General features: G+C 39.4%; 1 protein-coding gene across 1 annotated transcript; it reads left to right on the forward strand.

Annotated features, from left to right (window-relative positions):
- Window positions 1-5,728: 5,728 nt before the first annotated feature.
- MTR4 (RNA helicase, ATP-dependent, SK12/DOB1 protein) lies at window positions 5,729-9,645 on the forward strand. The gene is made up of 11 exons (XM_089625851.1): window positions 5,729-6,034; window positions 6,110-6,310; window positions 6,376-6,594; window positions 6,663-6,974; window positions 7,050-7,154; window positions 7,252-7,362; window positions 7,434-7,684; window positions 7,769-8,184; window positions 8,279-8,433; window positions 8,510-8,659; window positions 8,729-9,645. The coding sequence occupies exons 1-11, from the start codon at window positions 5,819-5,821 to the stop codon at window positions 9,503-9,505; spliced, it is 2,913 nt and encodes a 970-aa protein (XP_089481977.1). The 5' UTR covers window positions 5,729-5,818; the 3' UTR covers window positions 9,506-9,645.
- Window positions 9,646-10,765: the final 1,120 nt, after the last annotated feature.

The raw sequence follows: 10,765 nt of genomic DNA on the forward strand, positions 1-10,765 counted from the left end.
TTCTAACTTGTCACAAAATTAGTAAACTTTCGAAAACGATTTTCAAGCTCATAATTTAAAAACATGCACATGCATTCCTTTGACCATAGCTCTGATACCATTTGTTGGAATCGATCTAGGGTTTAAGAAAAAGTTTAACGCTTCGTTAAGCGGCGGAATTTTAAAAATTTTCTTTTTAAGTAAAACTAGTTTTTACTAACCTAGACAAGAGCATGTACATGTAAATAAAAACTAATATGAGCTATTAAAGTTACTAACCTTTCTTGAAGCTTGAACCTTGTAGAAGCTTTTGGAAAGTTGCAACGCTCGTCTCCCCTCGCAGCACGTCTCTCTTCCTTTCCTCGGCACCTCGAGCAACCACGAAAGTTTCTATCACTAAATCACTCGAAAAGAAGGAATCAGTGAGTGGGCACTTTTAAACACTACGACTTGAGAACGAGTCTCGAAGTCGCAGAGCTAAACACTAGGTCGAGTGAGGACCTAGGTGCCAAGACAAGAAATAATCGAAAATAAACTAGAGAGAGAGAGGATTTTCGGCCAAAGTTCTAGAGAGAGAGTCTCTCAAATCTCTTAAACTTGGATGAATTGAAAATGAGAAGAATGAGGCTCCTATTTATAGGAGAGGTCTCACCTTCAATAAGGTAGTTTCCTCTTCTATAAAATGAGCCAATTTCCTCTTTCTTTTCCTGGAGAAGCTCGGCCAAAATAGACTTCATTAAGTCTTGGAATAGTTTCCTATTTTGTTTCATGCCTTGCCTTGTCTCTCTCTTGGCCGAATTTCATATAGCATCCTCATGCAAATTTGTTTCCTCTTTTTCTTTTGGCAAGTATCTTGATACATTTATGCACAAAATATTCTCTCTTGGTTGGGTATGTTGGGCGCCTATGTCCTTCTAGAATGGGCTTCTAGAAGCTTTTCCATTTGTTCATGACAACATGAAAAAGGCCCAATAAGAATTTTCAATAAAATTCTTATGAAATGAAATTAATTCACAAGGCCCAATGATCAAGTCATGGCCGAGTGAAACATGTCATAAAATGACCTTGTCAAAAATTTATTGACATTCATTTCATCGTTTGTCTCAAAAGACAAAAATACCCTTTTCACTATTTTCGTTCTTGTTTTGACTTAGCTTCCAGTTTAACTATTCCTATCGATGTGATTCGTGACAGTGACCTCATGGACCCAAACGAACAAAGCTTTAGCTAAACACTTGGACTCAAAAGTTCACAAACCTTTTCCAAGTTTAGCTTAATGCCAACTGACTCCACTAAAGAGTTGACACTGAAAATCTCTCGGTTCAAATGAATTTATTTTCTACTCAAGAATTCCACCTAATTATGATGAGCGGATCCACTGAATATTATCTATGTTTACCCTTCATGAATGTCATCAGCTAGTCGGGATTTACTAAATTACCATTTTACCCTTCTAGCTGGTATTTCCTCAACTCCTTTGTCGCTTGTGAATAAGTTAGAAACAATGTATTGACGAGGAGCTAACAAGTCACATTGTTTCATCCAAAAGAGTCAGGACTCAATTTGGACACTGGCCAGTTCATTTATTCACACTCCAAGGAACAAAGCATGAGGTGACATACATTGCATTTCAGCAATCTTGTACATGAATTCCATATCTATGAGAACTTCACAAAGTTACTCCTGACAGACTCACAACTTAGTACTTCACCAATAGGCCTTGTTCGGAATCACATAGTGAGTCTGAACTTTGACTTTCTCAAATGAGAATACTAAGGTATGAAATGGCATGTCTCATTTCAGGATTAAGGTAAGCATGATGCAATTCATACATAGTGACTTCGAGACATAAGAGGTTAAATGGTTTGTTCTTATATTGTCTCTAGAAGTGCACTGGTCAATTCAGTATCTTCGGAAGATACCTAGAAGAACTATAGAGTCCCAAACTCTCAATGCCTCATAACCAGACATCATAGATTCTTCTAACAATCATACTGAGGTCAATAGTCCTTTGACCCTAAGATTGCGAATATATCGTTTTAAGCAAACTACGAAGAGTTTGTTCATGCAAATCTACATTTGTCTCTTCGTAAGTTGTTAAGTTTGTTTATGGACTAAAAGACTATGGTTTTATCATAAAGCTTCAGACAAGGAAGATTGAATGAACGTTTCAACTTTATTAATGAATGAATAGGCAATTACAAGCAAGAGTCTTCATGAGACTTTATTACATCAAATGTTCAAAATAAAGACTACAATTCTTCTTGTGGGCACCATTGACAACAGGTCTACGAGCTCCATTTTTGGCCCGGGCGCGATCACTTGGTCCGGCCTTGGATCGAACCGCCCGAGGTATTTAATCGTTGTTCATTTTCGTGCGACAACAGAAACCCCTATTCTACATCTAATCCCGACTACATCGAAACCCCGTTAAAGACTTAGCCTCTAACAGTGTTCATGACCATGATCAAAACAAGGAGAATAGTTAAAAGCAATAAAACTAGAATAGAATGAAGAAGAGAACTCATGATTATAACGTAAATAGGAATTCAAAAACACATTCAGAAATTAAGAGCAGAAAATAGATAGAAGGAAGAAGAAAAACTATTAACGGAGTTCCGGCTGATCAGATTTTGTCAATTCTGTTGATAGCTTTCTCTCCTTGGCAAAAGATGTACGCCAACGAATAGGGTAACTTCGTATCTTTAGATATGAAGTCTGGTGTATAGTCTGAAACATGCAAAGTGTTAGAATGTTCTAAAATAAATTGATTTACTAAGAACAAAATGATTTGACCTTAAGAGGTATATCAAGAATACTTGCACGTTATCGTGAACAGTGGATATATATTTGGGATATAAGTCAAATCGACATAACTTGTGGAATATGATAAAATTGAGAATCCATGGGAATCTCAATCCTGGGTCAAAACTTCTGAAACTATCTTTACGATGGCTACGAATAAATTGGCTCATGGTAACTTATCTTCTCTGGTCAAAGTGGGAGATTGTTAGGAATATTGCCCACTAGAATATGATGATTACTAAATAAGATAAGAAGTTACTTTATTAGCATCATATGATTAGTGGGTTGAGGTGTGATAACATTCAGAATCAATAACAACTACCATCCATAGTCTTCGTATCAAACTGAATCGCATGCTGGGCATCCGAGATCGGGTGGTGAAATAAAACTTGGTCGATGACTGATATTTGCCTGGAAAGCCTTATCTAAAGTCATATATGTGGAACACAAGTGAAGGTTGATCACTCAGTGGGAGCATTCTGCACTTCTGGTAAGTGTACGTCCCGAACAGACCTTGCTTGTAGATGTGTCGTTTAAGGACCGTTACGACACACTAGCCAGGATCACAAATGATGGTCACAGTGACGCTTGATCCTAATCCTGAAATGATCATGGACTTCTAGGTCGTGTTACCAGGTTCTATGATTATAGAAGAAAGTGTTTAACAGATACGGAATCCAGCCTTCCTGAAAGAAGGTTAATGTTCTCTCACCTAAGGGTTGATTCCAGAACCGATTGATTGTGCACTCGGGACATGATTGTAGAAGAAAGTGTTTTACAGATACGGAATCCAGCCTTCCTGCACTCCATGAAGTCGCGCCCGCGTTCCGAATCAACCGCACGCACCCGGAGTACGCACCCCGCTCCTTGAGGTGCGTCCCTAGGGCCTCCTAGGCCTCCTCATTCACTACAAATACCCCCCTTCAGTGAGGGGAGAGACACATTCATTCCTCTCAAAGATTACTCGCCCTCAGAGTTCTAAAATGCCGCCAGAGACTTTCTGAGCACAATTTCCTCTGATTGAGTGCTTGATCTAGAGAGCAAGCCGCCCCTATGCATCGAATGCACAAGCCACATCCACGATTTTCCACTGAAAATCCCCTACGCGTCCAACGCACCCGGAATTCTCCACTGAGAATCTCCTATGTATCCAAAAGAGAAACACACACATTCTCTATCGGGTCACTCGACCCTAGAGTCCTGAGACATTGCCGAGGACTACTCCGCACTTCGTCTCCTCTGTTGAGCACACCCTCCAGGCTCCGCGCCTCATATAGCGTTACATACACCTTGAACTACGTTTTGACTTGATCCCGCAACGCTGATAGGTAGGCAATTCACAATAAACACAGTCACAACCCCCTTCTCATTCAACCCGTTCTCTTCTCAGAGAACACATTCGACTGGAGGAAGCCTCAACTCAAGACTTTCGAATTAACACCTATGGCTCGGGTGTGGCCACTTGGTCCGCCTTGGGTCGAACCGCCCGAAGCTTTAAATCGTTGTTCATTTTCATGCGATAACAGTTGTGAATTTTGCATTTTCAATAACATCAACATTAATTTTTACATCATGTACTGTATAGATGGTGGTAATCAAACGCTAATTTATCAATTTTTTTGGTTGGATTGCTTTTCTTAAGTAACTTTTCAAACGAAATTTTAAATGGACAGTTCAAATGGCGGTTTGAATGTGCAGTTTATAATGGAACAATTCGGATGAAATGGTTAGTTCAGATGATGTGCCATTAGACTAATTGTTTGAAGCATCTAGTTTATTGTTTATGTTTTTCAGGACCAACTTTTATTCTTTTATGGACAATGAACTCATTTAGTTGGAATAAATACCTCCTTATCTCCATCGAAAATAGCGGATTTGCTTGGCTCAACATTCAAACAATATTAATTTAAAATGACGACTGAACTAGCCGGAATTTTAAATGAATGTTCGAGAATTTCATGAAAAAGACAACACAAACGGGAAATAAAATAATTCACGTTCGGTAACAAGTATTTAAACGATATAAAATATTTTTATATTCACAATTCTTAAGCATTTTAGCAATATCATTATTTTCAAGAAAAATATAAACGTACATAAATTTCTTGTTTTGTTGTAAATTAGAAATATAATAAAATAAATGATCATATATAAAACTCAATTAATATGTCATAAAAATCGTAAAATGTCGAAATGTAACTGTTAGAGATCTAACATATATATATAAACTACTTGAATGATTTTTAATTTTTTTAACACATAAAACCATTTAACCAATTTATTTTAAAAGGAATTTGTTGCAACAAATCAATTCTCAATGTTCTTTTAAAATTCTAATCAAAGTTTTATTTTATTAATATAATATTTTATCATGTCGAAATTAATTAATTAACTGGTTAGGTTAATTTGATTTATTTAAGTCTAGTAGGTTATTTTTCAAATTAAATTAAATTTCGGCTTATTGGACTATTTTCTTAATAAAATGAAACTTTGACAATTTTTCAAAAAGAAAATGGACTATTGGATTACTAAGTCTAATTCTCCTTTATTTTAACAGAAAATTAGGAAAATAACTAATTTAAACATTTGATATTGCTAAATAGTCAACGTTTAGTATTTCTTAGATAAATAACCATAAATAATGACGTAGTCTAATATATGAAGGTGGCTATTTATTTAAGATTTACGTTTGTAAATACATAAAAATGATTATTTACCTAAAATTTAACAAACGTTAATTATTTAACAATATCAAACATTTAAATGGACTATTTTATTAATGGACCCTTGTTTTAATAATAATGGCTCATGCATTTAAAAATAAATAAATAAATAAATAATAATAATAATAATAGCTCATGCTAAACATCCTTGTCATCTTTAATTGCATATTTTATTTCTAAAACATATTGCTAGCTGATAAAATCTCTCATTGGTTAAGCTTTAAGATATAATTTAGAGTTAGGTTAAATCATTTGAAATAAGAAGATAGATAGGGGCTTCTGTCTGGCCGCCGAGAAAGTAGTTTGTAAAGATGAAGAGGAAATCAGAAGACAATGGGAGGGAAAGTCAGAAGAATCTGAAGTGCGAGGATGACGTGGCTTGCGTTCACGAGGTGTCATATCCGGAGGGTTACGGAGGCGACGGGGAACCTAGGGTGGCGTGTTCACCGGCGAAAGTGTTCCCTTTCCCTCTCGACCCTTTTCAGTCGGAGGCCATCAAGTGCGTGGAGCAAGGCCACTCCGTCATGGTACTCGAGCATTTCGAGAGGGTTTCATATTTTTAAGCCCTTTTGTCTCATACATTTATTACTATGTTGTGTTAGGTCTCGGCCCACACTTCTGCGGGCAAAACCGTGGTGGCCTCGTACGCCATTGCCATGTCACTCCGGGACAAGCAGCGCGTGATTTACACGTCGCCCATCAAGGCCCTCAGCAACCAGAAGTTCAGGGACTTCAAGGAGGAGTTCTCGGATGTGGGCTTGATGACCGGTGACGTCACCATCGACCCAAACGCTTCCTGCCTGGTCAGTGAGTGAGTGTAGAGATGCATGTGATGTAATTAATGATTGACAAGTGAATGTGATGATAGGTGATGACGACTGAGATCTGGCGGAGCATGCAATACAAAGGGTCGGAGATCACTCGGGAGGTGGCGTGGGTGGTGTTCGACGAGGTCCATTACATGCGCGACAGAGAGCGCGGCGTTGTTTGGGAGGAGAGCATCGTCATGGCCCCTAAGAACTCCCGCTTTGTCTTCCTCTCTGCCACCGTCCCCAACGCCAGCGAGTTTGCCGATTGGGTCGCCAAGGTCTCTCTCTCTCTCTCAACTACTCTTCTCGTCTTATTCAGCCTTGCTAACTTGACATCCTCGCCCAGATTCACCGCCAACCGTGCCACATTGTGTACACCGATTACCGCCCCACCCCACTTCAGCATTACGTCTTCCCTTCCGGTGGTGACGGCCTTTACCTCGTGGTCGACGACAATGGAAAGTTCCGCGAAGACAGTTTTCAGAAGGCCTTGAATGCCCTCGTTCCCGCCCCTGCTGCCCAACCCCAGAAGAGCATCGGCAAGATGGCCGAAGAAACCGACATTTTTAAAATGGTGAAGATGATCATTCAGCGTCAATACGACCCCGTCATTCTCTTCAGTTTCAGCAAAAGGGAGTGCGAGTCTCTTGCCATGCAGGTCAACATTTTGCCTTTTTCAATCTCTGCCAAATTTACATCCATTCAATACTCTTGCTTTGTTTGCTTGTTATAGATGGCGAAGATGGATTTGAATGGCGATGATGAGAAATACAACGTGGAAACCATATTCTGGAGTGCCATGGATATGCTTTCTGATGATGATAAGAAGTTGCCTCAGGCAAGTTCTTTTCTTTGATTCTATCAGCATCTTCATATTGTCATCTATGCTTACTCTTTTTTTTTTTTTTTTTTTTTTGTTTTTTTTTTTGTCATAGGTTTCTCATATGTTGCCTCTTTTGAAGCGTGGAATAGGAGTTCATCATTCTGGATTGCTTCCCATTTTGAAGGAAGTAATTGAGATATTATTTCAAGAAGGGCTGATCAAGGTCAGTTACAATTTCAAAATCTTCGTCTCCCTTTATGGTCAGATGTTTGCTTAATCAATGGACGTTTTTAGTGTTTGTTTGCCACAGAAACGTTTAGCATAGGATTGAACATGCCTGCAAAAACTGTTGTGTTTACGAACGTGCGTAAATTTGATGGCGATAAGTTCAGATGGATATCTGGTGGAGAGTATATACAAATGAGTGGTCGTGCTGGTCGTCGAGGCATTGATCAACGCGGGGTTTGTATTCTTATGGTCGACGAAAAGCTCGAACCCTCCACTGCAAAGATGATGCTTAAAGGCACTGCTGATTCTTTAAACAGGTTTTTGCATGTCTCTTGCTTGTTTATTTCCCAAGTGATCAGAATTGAGAAAAATTCAACAATTATCTTCCCTTCGAATTTCAGCTCCTTCCACTTGAGTTACAACATGCTTTTGAACCAATTGCGAAGTGAAGATGGTGACCCCGAGAATTTACTTCGAAACTCCTTCTATCAGTTTCAAGCAGACCGTGCCCTCCCTGATCTCGAGAGACAAGCGAAGAAGTTGGAGGTGGAAAGGGACTCGATTGTCATAGAAGAGGAAGAGAGTTTGAAGAACTATTACAATCTATTGCAGCAATGCAACAATTTGAAGAAGGATATTCGTGATATCGTCCTCTCGCCAAAGCACTGCTTGCCTTTTTTGCAATCAGGTAGACTTGTGAGTGTACGGTGTTCCAGCAATGATGATGATAATCAGATCTCGGCGTCTGTATTGGTGAAAGAGCGGGTCGCATGGGGTGTCATAATCAATTTTCAAAAGGTGAAAACCGGAGCTGGAGGTGAGGGAGAAGAGAACTCATTCCAACATGTTTACATGCCCTTGAATAAATAAATTAATATATAATCTGAGTACTCGTATTATTGATGGGGCAGATGATGAAAGTAGAAAACCCGACAATTTGAGCTTCACAGTTGACGTTCTTACGAGATGTTTGGTGGGCAGAGATGAGGTTTCAAATAAGACTGTTCAGATTGTGCCTCTAAAAGAGCCAGGAGAACCAGCCATTGTTTCTCTCTCTCTTACTCAGGTGAGTTCATTTTTGTCCTGTTTGTTGTGTTACTGAAATTGTTGGTTACTTAAGAAACGATGTTCGTTGTGAACAGATTAATAGCTTAAGCAGTCTCCGTCTGCATATACCGAATGATCTTTTGCCGTCAGAAGCTCGTGAGAACACGATGAAAAAGATCTCTGAAGTCGTTTCAAGATTTGACGAAAAAGGAATCCCACTCCTCGATCCAGAAGATGAGATGAATGTAAGCGTACATGCAAATCCTTTTCTGTTTTCCAATCCAATTAAACTGTGTTAATTTTGTTGAGCACAGATCAACAGTAGCTCTTACAAGAAGGCAACTCGTAGGCTGGAGGCCTTGGAGAGCCTCTTCGAGAAACACGAAATAGCGAAGTCTCCTCTGATAGAGCAGAAGCTGAAAGCATTCCACTCGAAGCAAGAACTGACGGCGAAGATCAAGTCAATAAAGCGAGCGATGCGTTCTTCGACGGCGTTGGCGTTCAAAGATGAGCTGAAGGCGAGGAAAAGGGTACTTCGGAGGCTGGGGTACGTGACGAGCGATGATGTGTTGGAGTTGAAAGGGAAGGTGGCGTGTGAGATAAGCAGTGCGGACGAGCTGACGCTGACGGAGCTCGTCTTCAGCGGGACTCTGAAGGAGATGAAGGTGGAAGAGATGGTGGCTCTGCTCTCGTGCTTCGTGTGGCAGGAGAAGCTGAAAGATGCCCCGAAGCCGAGGCCAGAGCTCGACCTGCTTTTCGCGCGGCTTCAGGATATTGCGCGCAGAACCGGGAACGCGCAGTTGGAGTGCAAGGTCGAGATGGACGTTGATAGCTTTGTGGGGTCGTTGAAGCCCGACATAATGGAGGCCGTGTATTCCTGGGCTAAAGGCTCAAAGTTCTACGAGATCATGTCAACGACCCCGGTTTTCGAGGGAAGCTTGATCAGGGCCATCAGGAGGCTGGAGGAAGTGCTTCAGCAGCTCATCGAGGCCGCCAAATCCATCGGAGAAACCGAGCTTCAGGCCAAATTCGAGGAAGCCGTATCCAAGATCAAGAGGGACATTGTGTTTGCAGCTTCTTTGTATTTGTAGTCCACTTTATTTATTTATTTATTTATTATTATTTTTTTTTTGTCGAATCATCTATTGTAATGTTGAGCCCAGTAACAGCCAAAATATGTCATTCATTTTCAAAGGAAAAATGTCACTCAGTGAAAGGGGTTTCCTTATCAGACTGAAATGTTGTCATATAAGAACACAAACGAAGAATGAATGCCTATGAAATTAAACAATAAAGAAAACATAAAGTAATGAGATTGATTTTACATAAATAAAGAAAGAAAACATGCTTCTTCATTATATTTGTAGCCTTGTGTTTGGTGATGCATATATAGTATACACATTGTCAACGGGAAACTTGAGTTTTCAAGCACAGTGTAGCATCAGCGTCTGACCACGCCATTCACTCACACTCTTCTCCCTACTTCTTCACGAACGAAAATAAGCGACTCACGCCATTCACTCACAAACAACGTCTGGCCGAACCCATGTCATTCGTCGTCACACGCCATCGTCTTGTCTCCATCGTCCTCAAAACTCAAGTTTGAACTTATCGGGCCTCCTATGTTGTTAGGCACTTGAGAAAAGGAAAATGAGTAAGTTTTGATCACTCACACGTTTTAATTTTATAAGAAAATAGTTTATTTCCGGGAATCCACAAATTTATGTTTGTCACGTTTTTTCCAGAAAAACTTCGAAGTTTCGTTATGTAATTTCAAAGATTTTAATATTAATCTCGAACATTTCGAACTTTTTAACTTTGAATTTTTAACTCTATAATAGTTGTAAATATTTAAAACATTTTAACTTAATATCTTATAATTTCGAACTTTTGAATATCATTTCGAACTTGTATCATGTCTTCCACGAATTTTACAATTTTTTTTATACAACTCATATTTTATAACTTCTTAACATGTTCAAGCGTTAACATACGTTGTTTATTTGCCGGTATTTGGGTGAACAAAGGTACAAAATGAGAATATGCTAATGAACCGGGATTCGAACTTCATACACTATCAAAAACATATAACTCGATAGTATGTTGTTAGGAATTCTCGCCCACGAGAGATAATGAGACATTATAAATGATTACTAAATAGAATAATGGTTTACTTCATTATCATCATATGATTAGCGGGTTGAGCTCTGAATATCAGAATCAATAGCAACTATCATTCGTAGCCTCTGTATTAAACTGAGTCACGTGTTAGGCACCAGAGTTCGGGCGGTGAGCTAAAACATGGTCGATGACTAATATGCAGAACACTAGTGAAGGTTGATCACGACGTG

Source organism: Urtica dioica, chromosome 9 (assembly GCF_054948205.1).
Source record: "Urtica dioica subsp. dioica isolate 48M chromosome 9, U.dioica_male_clone48M_v1_H2, whole genome shotgun sequence".
In the NCBI taxonomy this organism is placed as follows: Eukaryota; Viridiplantae; Streptophyta; class Magnoliopsida; order Rosales; family Urticaceae; genus Urtica; species Urtica dioica.

Coding starts and splice junctions, on each gene's coding strand:
- MTR4 (XM_089625851.1), top strand. CDS start 5,819: ATGAAGAGGAAATCAGAAGACAATGGGAGGGAAAGTCAGAAGAATCTG. Junction 6,035..6,109: donor AGCAAGGCCACTCCGTCATG/GTACTCGAGCAT, acceptor ATGTTGTGTTAG/GTCTCGGCCCACACTTCTGC. Junction 6,595..6,662: donor TTGCCGATTGGGTCGCCAAG/GTCTCTCTCTCT, acceptor ATCCTCGCCCAG/ATTCACCGCCAACCGTGCCA.